The sequence below is a fragment of the Trichosurus vulpecula genome, chromosome 3 (genome assembly GCF_011100635.1).
Source record: "Trichosurus vulpecula isolate mTriVul1 chromosome 3, mTriVul1.pri, whole genome shotgun sequence".
In the NCBI taxonomy this organism is placed as follows: Eukaryota; Metazoa; Chordata; class Mammalia; order Diprotodontia; family Phalangeridae; genus Trichosurus; species Trichosurus vulpecula.
In genome coordinates this window covers 41,533,909-41,547,869 of record NC_050575.1, presented here as the reverse complement: position 1 = coordinate 41,547,869, position 13,961 = coordinate 41,533,909, and the positions used below count along the sequence as shown (strand labels likewise).

General features: G+C 40.0%; 1 protein-coding gene across 2 annotated transcripts in view; it reads right to left on the bottom strand.

Moving 5' to 3' along the window:
* The window catches only part of LOC118843905, a 40,314-nt gene that overhangs the window by 17,549 nt on the left and 8,804 nt on the right, over nucleotides 1-13,961 (bottom strand). For both annotated transcript variants that reach the window (XM_036751690.1, XM_036751691.1), the window contains exons 2-3: nucleotides 13,422-13,543; nucleotides 6,091-6,229 (exon numbers count right to left, since the gene is read on the bottom strand). In XM_036751690.1, the coding sequence (XP_036607585.1) occupies nucleotides 6,091-6,229; nucleotides 13,422-13,543 (261 nt within the window). The remainder of the gene's footprint in view (nucleotides 1-6,090; nucleotides 6,230-13,421; nucleotides 13,544-13,961) is intronic.

The following is a 13,961-nucleotide window of genomic DNA, read 5'->3' as shown; positions in this document are numbered from 1 at the left end:
AACCCAGATTTTGGTGCTTCTCTCTCCGGTGTATGTATTGCTATGGTCAGACAAATAGAAGCCTGTCTGTTGATTTGTGTTATTTTGCTCTGTTTATAACTTCTGCTTGTAATTTTTGTATGTATTTGCTCTGAAGTCCAGGGTGCTGACTTTTTCCCCTGAACTAAGTGAATGATATGTATGTTTAATTAAAGTAAGATCATCAACACCTTAAAGTTGCTTTCCTTAGAAAAGCATATCAAAGGACCTGTGCTAGCAGGCCTCCTGTGTGCTGGTGTTAATGGTCTTACACAGTCACAGTAGCAGCAAGTAACAGTGTTGTTACAGAAGTCAAATTAGAGAGGTAGAAGAATTGAACAATTCCTTTAAAAATACAATTGACAAAATGGAAAAAAGTACACTGAAGAGAACAACTCATTAAAAAGTAGAATTGGCCAAATGGAAAAGGAGATACAAAAGCTAACCAAAGAAAACAATTTGTTAAAAACTAGAATTGGACTCTACGAGACACCAAGAATCAGTCAAACAAAATCAAAAGAATGAAAAAAATAGAAGAAAACATAAAACATCTCGCTGGAAAAACATCTGACCTGGAAAACAGATCCAAAAGAGATAATTTAAGAATTATTGGTCTACCTGAAAGCCATGATGGAAAAAAAGAGCCCTGACAGCATCTTTCATGAAATCATCAAGGAAAATTGCCCTGAGATACTAGAACCAGAGGGTAAAATATTCATTGAAAGAACCTACCGATCACCTCTTGAAAGAGATCCCAAATTGAAAATGCCAAGGAATATTATAGCCAATTCCAGAATTATCGGATCAAGGAGAAAATACTGCAAGCAGCCAGAAAGAAAAATATCATGGAACAACAGTCAGTATCATGCAGAACCTTGCAGCTTCTACATTAAAAGATTGGAGGGCTTGGAATATGACATTCCATAAGGCAAAGGAGCTTCGATTACAACCAAGGCTCAACTCCCCAGCAAAACTGAGCACATGCTATTTCAGGCAAGGAGATGGACATTCAATGATATAGGGGACTTCCAGACCTTCCTGAAGAAGAGACTAGAGCTCAACAGAAAATCTGATCTTCAAATAAGAGAGTCAAGAGAAACACAGGAAGCTGCTGAAACCAACCAGCAAGACAGGCTGGGAGAAAGCTGGACGCCCCAAACCGGCAGAGATCCCCAGGTCTCCCAACACAGGACAGCAGTCTGTGGAAGCGACGAGAGGCAGCAGCACGCCACCGGCCATGAGATGTCAACTCCTGAGGCTTGCAGCCCAAAGGTATGAAACACGTCTTCTTCAAGTTCTGGGAGACATAATGGCCAGGTAAATGGCTCTAACCCCCCCACCCCGGGAATTCCTCGGGAAAAAAACGCTGAAATAGAGGAGACAGAAGGAGGGCTTCAGTGGCCAAGCAGTGGGAGTTCCTGAGTCCCAGAGGGGCACAGCCGGCAGGGGTCAACACCAGGAGCCCAGACATACCCTTGCAACCCCAGGGGAAGTGGCAGACAATAGCACAAACAACAAACAACTGAGACCATTGCTGAAGAGCAACAGTGCTGGAGAGCCGGGGAAGAGGAGACTGAAGGAAGCCAGACCCCTCCCCCACACCTCAGGAAACTGAAGGCTATAATACACAAAGCCAGTAAGTAGACTCACAATCCCCAGAAGAAGAAACTTGGGACAGAGAGCCCTGAGCCCCCAAAGCAGAAATTCACTGCAAAGCCAGGAAAAGGCTAACCAACATGAAGAAGAACACAAAAAAACCGAGGACCATTAATTCTTTTTATGGAGACAGGCATGATCAAAATACCAATTTGGAAGACAATGACACTATACCCACATCTGATACCTCAAAAGGGAATGAGAACTGGTCTCAAGCCCAAAAAGCATTACTGGAAGAACTAAAGGAGGATTTTAAAAACCAAATTAGGGAGGTAAAAGAAAAAATGGAAAAAAAAAATCCACCAACGAAAGAGAAGCATAAAAGGGTAAATAAGAAAGAAAAGGGGAAAAAAAAGCCCCTATGTTATTCAATAAGGGGCAAACTATTTACATCTCTACATGGGAAGATGATAATTGTAATTCTTGAGAACTCTATCTTTATTATGACATTTAAAAAGGATATACATAGACAGAGGGTCTGGGTATAAATTATCTGAAGTGATGATAAAAAAACCTAATTAAGGGGTAAAAAGGGATTGTAATAGGAGAAGAGGAAAGAAGGCAGAAAAGGGTAAATTATATCACATGATGAGGCATGAACATTGTTTGAACTTTACTCTCATCAGATTTGGTTCAAGGAGGGAATTACATACTCGGGTATAGAAATCTAACTCGCCCTATAGGCAGTAGGAAGGGAAAGGGCAAAGAAAAGGGAAAGAAAAGAGAAGGGAGGAAGAAGTTGTATGGGTAAGGGGAAGAAAAGGGAAAGGGCTGATAAAAAGGAGGGAAGATTAAGGGAGGCGATGGTCAAAAGCAAAACTCTTTTGAGGAGCGAAAGGGAGAAAGGAGAAATAAAAACATAAACAGGAGGGAAATAGGATGGAGAGAACAACACAGTAATCCTAACTGTGAATGTGAATGGGATGAATTCTTTCATAAAATGGAGGCGGATAGCAGAATGGATTAAAAGCCATAATCCTACCATATGCTGGTTACAAGAAACACATTTGAAACAGGGGGATACACACAGGGTAAAGGTAAAAGGCTAGAATAGAATATATTATGCTTCAGCTGATGTAAAAAAAAGCAGGAGTAGCAATCCTGATCTCAGACAAAGAAAAAGCAAAAACAGATGTCATTAAAAGAGATAAGAAAGGAAACTATATCCTGGTAAAAGGCAGCATACACAATGAAGTAATATCATTACTGAACATAAATGCACCAAGTGGTATAGCATCCAAATTCTTAAGAGAAGTTATGGGAGTTACAGGAAGAAATAGACAGCAAAATTATACTAGTGGGGGACCTCTGCTTCCCCTTCTCTGAACTAGATAAATCTAACCACAAAATAAACAATAAAGAAGTTAAGGAGGTGACTAGAATTTTAGAAAAGTTAGATATGGTAGACCTCTGGAGAACACTGAATGGGGATAGAAATGAATATACCTTTTTCTCAGTGGTACATGGCACCTACACAAAAACTGACCTTGTACTAAGGCATAAAAACCTCACAATCCAGTGCAGAAAGGAAGAAATATTAAATGTATCCTTTTCAGATCATGATGCAATAAAAATTATATGTAATAAAAGGCCATGGAAAGATAGACTAAAAATTAACTGGAAACTAAAAAATCTAATCCTAAAGAATGAGTGGATCAAACAACTGTCCCAAGAAATGCCGACCATGGTAACTCTTTAGTCAAGACTGTGTTGGGTCCCACCTTCTCATGGTTTTCATGTATAAAAGCCCTATCCCTGCCATAAGCCATAAGACTTCCTTCTCAGGAAGGTGGACTTCCACTTGCAAATGTTTTCCTCACTTTGAATTATTCTGTTTGATTCCTGACTCTCCTGTCTCTAACCTGCTTTGTTCAGCTCTGGCCACTGACAGGTTCTGATCCAATTGACACTCTTCTCCTTATTTTACTTTTGAGATCATTAAAACATAAAAAAAAATCACTCCCAGGCCCTTTATGGGACCTCCCTCTATGACCAATGGTGATGATAGAGTTCTAAGCAAATACATAATAAGCATAAGAATAGCTGACACATATATAGAACTTATTATGTGCCAGGCACCATGCTAAGCACTTTACAATTATTATCTCATTCAATCTTCACAACAATCTTGGGAGGTAGATGCTATTATCATCCCCATTTAACAGAGGAGGATTAGGCAAACAGGAGTTGAGACTTGTCTGAGATCACATAGTATCTGAGGCTGGATTAGAACTCAGGTTTTTGTAACTTCATGTCTGGATCTGAATCCAGGTCCTCTTTGGGTCTGGTGTTTAATCTACTGTGTCCCCTAGCTGTATCATCGCCCCCATAATAATACAAACAGTTTAATCCTGTTCAGTCCCTTACAATTAATTGCTTGGTCATGTTTACTCTTTTATGCTTCTCTTGACTCCTGTGTTTGTCAAAGTTTCTACTCAGTTCTAATTTTTTCATCAGGAATGCTTAGAAGTCCTGTCTTCTTAAAGGCCCATTTCTTCCCCTGTAGAATTTCATACTTCAGCAAGGTTATGCTTAAGATTCTACAAGCTAGGCTTTAGCAATATGGAAATCAAGAACTACCAGAAATGCAGGAGAAAACCAGAGTCCAAACTGCCAAGATTTGTTGGACTATGGAGAAAGCCAGGGAGTTCCAGAAAAAAATATCTAATTCTACTTTACTGACTACACTAAAACCTTTGACTGTGTGGTTCACAACAAAACATGGCAAGTCATCAAAGAGATGGCAGCGCTAGAACATCTTACTTGTCCCCTGAGGAACTTGTATGAGGGCCAAGAAGCAACAGTTAGAACCAAACATGGAGCAACTGATTGGCGTGAGATTGGAAAAGGAGGACAATGAGTCTGCACACTGTCAACTTATTTATTTAACTTATATGCAGAGTACATCACATGAAATGCCAGGCTGTATGAATCAAAAGCTGGAATTAAGGTTGCAGGAAAAAAGATCAACAATCTCAGATATGCAGATGACACTACTCTGATGGCAAGAAAGTGAAGAGGAATTAAGAAGCCTCTTGATGAGAGGACAGTGAAAAAGCTGATTTGAAGCTTAACATGAAAAAAACAGATCTTGGCAATGGACTCATCACTTCCTGGCAAACAGGGGGAGAAGAAAGCTATGGCAAATCTGGACAGCATACTAAAAAGCAGAAATCAACTTGCTGATAAAGGCCATTATAGTTACAGCTACAGTTTTTCCAGTAGCAATGTATGGCTGTAAGAGTTGGGACTATAAAATTAATAAATTGGGGAAAAAAAAGATTTGGGACTATAAGGAAAGCTGAAAGTCAAAGAATTAATGGTGATTGAACAATGATGCTGCAAAAGACTTTTGAAAGTTCCCTGGACAGTAAAAAGATAAAATCAGTCAATACAAATCAGGCTATTTATTGGAAGGTCAAGTACTTAAGATGAAGTACTTTGGCCACATCATTAAAAAACGGGACTCACTGGAAAAGACCCTGATGCTGAGGAAAGTTGAAGGCTAAAGAAGGTGAAGGCAGAGGATTGAGGGGGATAGAGAGTGCCATGGAAAAAAATAAATACGAACTTGGACAGACTTCAAGACAGGTCATGAAGACTTGGACACAACTTGAACAACTTAAACAACAACAACAAAAAGAATTATGCTTGGTTTGACCAGTTAGTTTATTTTTGGCTATAAGACTAGATCTTTTACTTCTGGAATATCATACTTCACAATCTTCACTTTTAAAGTGGTGGGGGCTAAATTGTGTGTGATCTTGACTTTGGCTCCTTGGTACTTGAATTCTTTTTCCTGGATTCTTGCAGTATTTTCTCCTTGACTTGGTAGCTTCGGATTTTGGTTATTAATATTCCTGAAAGTTTTCATTTTCTTGCTGTTGGGGTTTTTTTTGGTCACATCTTTCAGGTCCTGAGTGTTTCTTAAATTACTTCTCCTTGACCTATTTTCCAAGTCAATTGTGTTTACTATGTGGTATTTCACATTTTTTCTAATTTCTCAGTTTTTTAAATTTGCTTTATTATTTCTTGATCTCTTATGGAGTCATTGCCTTCCCTCTGGACAACTCTAATTCTAGTAATAGGGTTTTGTACCTCTTCTATTTCCAAGCCATTAATTCTCTTTTCATCTTTCTTCCTTAGCTCTTTTCCCTTTTTTTCCTTTTACTGTTTACAGATCAAGGAAGAGGTAATGAAGGAAAGCGGGTTGCTCTCATCTCTCCCCACTCCCCTTGGTTTTGAATTCAATTTAAACAATGCTTAAAAATGAAGCCCTTATGCTGTCAAGCTCAGTTATTTCTTTTCTAAAAAATAAACATAAAATGGACCAGATGTATACACACACATAGAGCATATAAGAAAAATGAACATGCATTATAGCAATATAGTTTGTGTACTTCAGTGTCTACGTACCTAAAGGTGCAGTCTGGTGTGACCCACACGCCATGCAGTAGTTTCTACTCATTTTTCCTTCCTCACATAAGGAATCAATAAAGTCATCATCATAAAGGAATGCATCAATGTGAATTATGGCCTCTGGTTGCTGTTTTATCTGAAGAGTGGTTAGAAAAAAAAAAGTACAAAGAAAAATATTTTAATTGCAAAATAAAGCAATCTGATTCTTGAAAGATAAGTTCTATTTAGTCAGTCATGTTTATTGTTATTTTCTTTGACCATTTTCTTTCCCAAAGACAGCAAATTAGGGGGCAAGATGATGGCTTAAAAACAGGGACTTGCTTAAGCTCTCCCCCAAATCCCTCCAAACACCTGTGAACAATGACTCTAAACAAATTCTAGAGCTACAGAACCCACGAAATAACAGAGGGAAAACAAGTCTCCAACCCAAGATGGCCTGGACAGTCGCTGAAAAGGGTCTATCACACTGTGCTAGGAGCGGGGCAAAGCCCAATGGGGGCCAAGCCAGGACAGACCAAGAGCAGAGTAGGCGTGCGGGAGCAGGCCTCAGGGCCCTGAATCACTGAATTGTGGCAGCAACCAGACTTCTCAACCCTCAAACGCCAAAGACAACTGAGCAGGTCAGTGGGAAAACTGCTGGATCTGGGTGAGGGACCTGTGCAGTCCAGGCCCCAGCCAGGGGTAGCAAAGGTGGCTGCAGCAGTGGCAGCAGCAGCAGCAACAACAGCAGTGTGGCAGCTGCTTCCGGCCCCAGGCCCACATGGTGGGAGGAATCAAGAGGCTGATCAGAGCGGGAGTGCAGACATTGCCTTGCTAGTGCTGAGGCAAGGTTCTCTTGCTTTGCCCTGCTGGGATCTGGGTCGTGGTCCTGGTTGGCAGTTCTTGGGGGAGGAGGAGCACTGGTGTGGCAGAGATCTGTGGTGCGCCATACCACCTCAGAACAGAAGTAGCTCTGCAAATAGCAACCGAAAACCCCTGAAGTTTGAGACAAAGCACTCTGCACTCTGAAAGCAGTCACACCCTGAGAAAAAGCTCCAAAGTCAAGTAACTGGCTGGGAACATGAGCAAGCAGTTAAAAAGGACTCAGACTATGGAATCTTTCTTTGCTGACAAAGAAGATCAAAACATACACCCAGAAAGTCAACAAAGTCAAAGATCCTATATCCAAAGCCTCCAAGAAAAATATGAATTGGTCTCAGGCCATGGGATAGCTCAAAAAGGATTTGGAAAAGCAAGTAAGAGAAGTAGAGGAAAAACTGGGAAGAGAAATGAGAGTGATGCAAGAGAAGCATGAAAAACAAGTCAATGACTTGCTAAAGGAAACCTCAAAAAATAATGAAGGAAATAATCCCTTAAAAAATAGACTAGGAAAAAAAAAAAATTGACTAGGAGCACCTAGGTGGCCCAGTGAGTAGCACACTGGCTCTGGAGTCAGGAGGACCTGAGTTCAAATCCAGTCTCAGACACTTAACATACCTACTAGCTGTGTGGCCTTGGGCAAGTCACTAACTCCAATTGCCCTGCCTTCCCACCTCCAAAAAAAAAAATCTCAAAAAAAAAATACACTAACCCAGATGGCGAAAGAGCTCCAAAAAGCCAATGAGGATAAGAATGCCTTAAAAGGCAGAATTAGCCAAATGGAAAAGGAGGTCCAAAAGACCACTGAAGAAAATAATGCCTTAAAAATTAAAATGGAGCAAGTGGAAGCTAGTGACTTCATGAGAAATCAAGAAATTATAAAACAGAACGAAAACAATGAAAAAATGGAAGACAATGTGAAATATCTCACTGGAAAAATCACTGACCTGGAAAATAGATCCAGGAGAGGTAATTTAAAAATTATTGGACTACCTGAAAGCCATGATAAAAAAAAAAGAGCCGGGGGGGTGGCGCCAAGATGGCAGCTGGAAAGCAGGGACTTGCGTGAGCTCCCCACCACATCCCTCCAAAAACCTATAAAAAATGGATCTGAACAAATTCTAGAACTACAGAACCCACAAAATAGCAGAGGGAAGCAGGGATCCAGCCCAGGACACCCTGGATGGTCACTGGATGAGGTCTATCGCGCATGGAGCGGAGGGGAGCAGAGCTCAGAGTGGGCGGTGGCAGGACCAACCAGACCAGGAGCTGGGCGGAACGGCCCTAGCGCCCTGAACCAGTGAGCTGTGGCAGTTACCAGACTTCTCAACCCACAAACACCAAAGACAACAGAGAAGGTTAGTGGGAAAAGCTACGGCAACAGCGTTCGCGGTTCGGCCACCGCCCGGGGAAGCAGGGATGGTGCAGCTACAGAACTACGGCTGCAGTTACTTCTGGCCCCAGGCCCACCTGGTGGGAGGAATTAAGTGGCAGATCAGAGCAGGAATGCAGAGCCTGCTTAAGATCTGAGTCCTGTCCAGGTTGGGGGTTCTTGGGGAAGGAGGAGTGCTGGTGTGGCAGAGCTGGCTGTATAGAAATAGTTCTGAAATCAATGGTGCATTCCCTTAAGCTTGGAACAAAGTACTCTTTGCTCTGCAAGCACTCATACCCCGCTGAAAAACTCAAGGGTCAAGTAAGTTGACTGGGAACACGGCCAGGCAGCGAAAACAGACTCAGATTCAGTCTCAGACTTTGGAATCTTTCTTTGGTGACAAAGAAGACCAAAATATACAGCCAGAAGAAGTCAACAAAGTCAAAGAGCCTACATCAAAAGCCAACAAGAAAAACATGAACTGGTCTCAGGCCATTGAAGAGCTCAAAAAGGATTTGGAAAAGCAAGTTAGAGAAGTACAGGAAAAATTGGGAAGAGAAATGAGAATGATGCAAGAAAACCATGAAAAATAAGTCAATGACATGCTAAAGGAGACCCCAAAAAACACTGAAAAATATACTGAAGAAAACAATACTTTAAAAAATAGACTAACTCAAATGGCAAAAGAGCTCCAAAAAGCCAATGAGGAGAAGAATGCCTTGAAAGGCAGAATCAGCCAAATGGAAAAGGAGGTCCAAAAGACCACTGAAGAAAATACTACCTTAAAAACTAGATTCGAGCAAGTGGAAGCTAGTGACTTTATGAGAAATCAAGATATTATGAAACAAAACCAAGGGAATGAAAAAGTGGAAGACAATGTGAAATATCTCCTTGGAAAAACCACTGACCTGGAAAATAGATCCAGGAGAGAGAATTTAAAAATTATTGCACTACCTGAAAGCCATGATCAAAAAAGGAGCCTACATATCATCTTTCAAGAAATTATCAAGGAGAACTGCCCTGATATTCTAGAGCCACAGGGCAAAATAGAAATTGAAAGAATCAACAGATCGCCTCCTCAAATAGATCCCAAAATGAAATCTCCTAGGAATATTGTCGCCAAATTCCAGAGCTCCCAGGTCAAGGAGAAAATACTGCAAGCAGCCGGGAAGAAACAATGTGAGTATTGTGGAAAAACAATCAGGCTAACACAGTACCTAGCAGTTTCCACATTAAGGGATCAAAGGGCTTGGAATATGATATTCCGGAGGTCAATGGAGCTAGGATTAAAACCAAGAATCACCTACCCAGTAAAACTGAGTATCATGCTCCAAGGCAAAATATGGACTTTCAATAAAATAGAGGACTTTCAAGCTTTCTCAGTGAAAAGACCAGAGCTGAACAGAAAATCTGACTTTCAAACACAAGAATCAAGAGAAGCATGAAAAGGTAAACAAGAAAGAGAAATCATAAGGGACTTACTAAAGTTGAACTGTTTTGTTTACATCCCTACCTGGAAAGATGATGTATATGATTCATGAGACCTCAGTATCATAGTAGCTGAAAGGAATATGCATATATATATATATGTATGTATATGTATGTGTGTGTGTGTGTCTATGCATATATATAGACAGAGGGCACAGGGTGAGTTGAATATGAAGGGATGATATCTAAAAAAATAAAATCAAATTAAGGGATGAGAGAGGAATATACTGAGAGACGGAGAATGGGAGAGATAGAATGGGGAAAATTATCTCCTATAAAAGTGGCAAGAAAAAGTGGTTCTCTAGGAAGGGAAGAGGGGGCAGGTGAGGAGGAATGAGTAAATCTTGCTCTCAACGGGTTTGACCTGAGGAGGGAATACCATACACACTCAATTGGGTATCTTACCCCACAGGAAAGGAGGAAGAAGATAAAAAAGGGGGGACAATAGAAGGGATGGCAGACAGGGGAGGAGGTAATCAAAAACAAACACTTTCAAAAAGGGACAGGGTCAAGGGAGAAAATTCAATAAAGGGGGATAGGTTACGAAGGAGCAAAACATAGTTAATCCTTCACAACATCAGTATTGTGGAAGGGTTTTACATAATGATACGCATGTGGCCTATGTTGAATTGCTTGTCTTCTTAAGGAGGCTGGGTGGGGAGGGAAGAAGGGAGAGAATTTGGTACTCGAAGTTTTAAAAAGAAATGTTTAAAAAAAAAGTTGTTTTTACATGCAACTGGGAAATAAGATACACAGGCAATGGGGTGTAGAAATCTATCTTGCCCTACAAGAAAGTAAGGAACAAGGGGTTTGGGAGGGGTGATAAAAGGGAGGACAGACTGTTGAACACAGCAATAAGAATTCATGCTATGGCGGGGGGGGGGGGTACTTTGATGGGTAACAAAAATTTAGCAAATTTTAATTTCTATATTGGTAATTCTTAAAGGCACAGGGGCAGCTAAGTGGTACAGTAGATAAAGTGCTGGGCCTAGAGTCAGGAAGACCCAAGTTCAAATCCAACCTCATACATTTACCAGCTGTGTGACCCTGTGCAGATCATTTAACTTATTTGCCTTAGTTTGTTCATCTATAAAATGGGCACCATAACAGCACCTTCCTCCCAGGGTTATTGCAAGCATTAAATGTGAGAACTGTAAAGTGCTTGGTATAATGCTTGGCACGTAGTTGGTGATTAATTAATAAATATTTGTTTCCTTATTTCCTTTCCTTAAAAGTAAAATTCACCTATTTTTAAAATAGTTTGTCTACAATCAACGGTTCCTTATCAATCCTGGATAACTGATATAGCAGAAAGGCAACCTGCTTGATCTCACACAATGGAATATATAATGATTAAAGGCTAGTAAAATTAATGATATAAATTTACTATCAAAATTAGTGCTGTCAAATAACTTTCATTCATAAAAAGTTATCTAATAGTTTGATTCCTTCAAAGGCCTGATCTGAATGAACACAGTAAGTGTACAAAATGATTACTGGGTTTTACCTTCCCTCTCTTAACTGTTCTAACTATCCTATTTGTATATATTTGCTCGTTTGTTGCCTTCCTCATTAGATTGTGAGCTCCTTGGGGAAAAGAGTTGCCTTTGGCCTCTTTTTGTATTCCCCAATGCTTAGGACAGTGCCTGCCATATAGTAGACACTTAATAAGTGTTTAGTGACTGACTGGTAAGAGTTTTGTCCTTTAGCACTTGACATATTAAGAGATGGCAGAGAGCTAATGAAAAGTATCAAGCTACAGGTCTCACTGCTACTGTACCTTCACATTGGACTCCTATTCCAGGTCCACAGCATCCAGCATTTTTGAGGATAAGATGCAGTATGGGAAAAGAGACATTACCTCTCCTTGCTATCTGCTCCTTTCAATACAACTTCCTCATTTCCCTCCAGCTTTCCACACGATTGCTCCCCGCCAACTACTCTGTAGCGAATGTAAGAGAAAATCTTAGGAGAGATATGCTGTAACCCTGTTTTCCAACTTGTGTTTTACTTTCATTGACAGCCATTCTCCTTCTTTGTCAAAACTCTGACAGTGACTGTCCCTCACCCAAATGGCCTAGGATCTTGAGTGTGGAACCCTGAATTTATGACTTCTGTCAATGCATCACAAAGCACAAAGTAACCCATGGCCGTTTAATTTGGTAAGTGGTGTACAAAAGGAAATGTGGCAAAATCTGTTAACCAAGTTAAGATAGGAAAAGAATATAAGGAATTCTAAGCCCTACTCTATCCCCCTAACTAAAACAAGATTGTATCCCTGAAGGGCAAGGAGTAAGAAACATATCTGTTATTAATGTCATTAATATTGAGTTTAAATCTTGGCTCTGACAGTTATTAGCTCCATAAGCATAGGCAAGTCACTTGAACTCTCTGTCTCAGATTTTTATCAATGGTAAAACTGGAAAAATACTTGCACTCTCTACTTCATGGGGCTGCTATGAGGAAAGTGCTTTGTAAACTGTATATTCAAATAACTGCAGGACCTGTGATTTTATCACTTCTTAGGACTTAGTAATTAGTCCTAAATCCTTAATGCTGTCAAATATTACAGAGAGGTCAAGTAGGATGAAGACTGAGAAAATGCCATTAGAGTTGATAATTAAGAGAATACTGGTAACTTTGGTGAGAGCAGTTTCAGTTGAATAATGAAGTTGGAAGCCTGACTGCAGTGGATTTAGTAGAGAGCGAAAGGAGAGGAAGGCTTTCTCAAGAAGTTTGGCAGAGAAAGGAGAGAGAGATATAGGATGATAGCTAGCAGGGATGGTAGCATCCAGAGAGGATTCTCAAGGTTGGGGGAAAGGTGGACAACTTTATACGCAGCAGTGAAGGAATCGGAATCCAGAGAAAGGACGAGAACGAAGATTAGTAGCCAAAGGGATGATTGTAGGGGCAGTCTACTGAAGAAGACAGAAAAATATGGGATCACAGGTAATCTTGGAAAGGAAAAAGGCTCTTCAGCCTGGAGCCAAAGGAGAAATAGTAATGAATGGTGTTAAGGAATTGTGAGAAAAACGAAGGAAAGCGAGAAGTTTACTGCAGACAACAAAATTTGCAATGAGAGTGTGGGAGAAAAAGAACAATGGATCTAGTCAGGAGAGCTCTAGAAGAGTGTCACTGAAGTGATGAGATGAAGTAGCTTTAAAAGGCAGCAGAAGAGAAGGTTGAATAGGCAGAGATAGATCAGAGAATGTGATCTCAGGGAACTATTTTAGAGGCAATGTGGATGAAAGACAAATTGTGTCAATAAAGACAATGTTTAATAAATATCTGTTGCTACCCCAAAAAAATGAGAAGCAGGATGGTGCAGTAGAAAGAGAACTAAATTTACAGCTAGAAGGAGAGGGCTTAAACACTTGGGCAAGTCATTTAAATTATTTTTGGGTCTCATCTTCCTATATGCTGTAAAATGAAGGGTTTAGGACCAGATCATGTCCAAGGTCCATTTCAGTTCTAAGTCCACATTGTTCTACGCAACGAAAATAGGAACCACACACTTTGCTTTCAAGCATACAGCTACCATTTAACCAATCCCACCACTTTAAATTTAGCTAGAATCATTAAGTAGCAACTGAAGTAAACAAAAATTTACTTTTTGAATGGCTACTTGCTCCGAAGGAAGCATGGTTTCTAGGGGTAAGCAATTCCGAAGATCTTCTGCAATGTTTTTCAATATAATGTCATTATTATCGTGAATGAATTCATCAAAATCTCCTAAAAAAAGAAGTAGAAATATCACTTTTAATCTGCAGGCATAACTGGGTTAATGATTACTGTTCTTTATCTTTCATCTGAAAAAATACAACCTATAGACTTTTTTTACTTTAATGTTTCCAACCTGCAGTATTAAAAGGAAAGATTTATGTCTAATACCATTTAAAATCTTTTTGTAAAATCCCAAGTTACTTACACATAATTCTACTGACCCCATCATAATTAAACCAATTCAGTCTATTTGATTAAAACATAAAAGTACCATAGGCATTTTAGTATTCAGGATGTGATAATTCCATTACTTTCTTTCTGGCAAGAATGAGAGTCCTATTAGATAGAGAGGGAATGAAACCCATGGACAGGTGAAAAACTTCTTTGATTTAGACATTAGACCTCAGAGTGCAACCATAAGACAGAA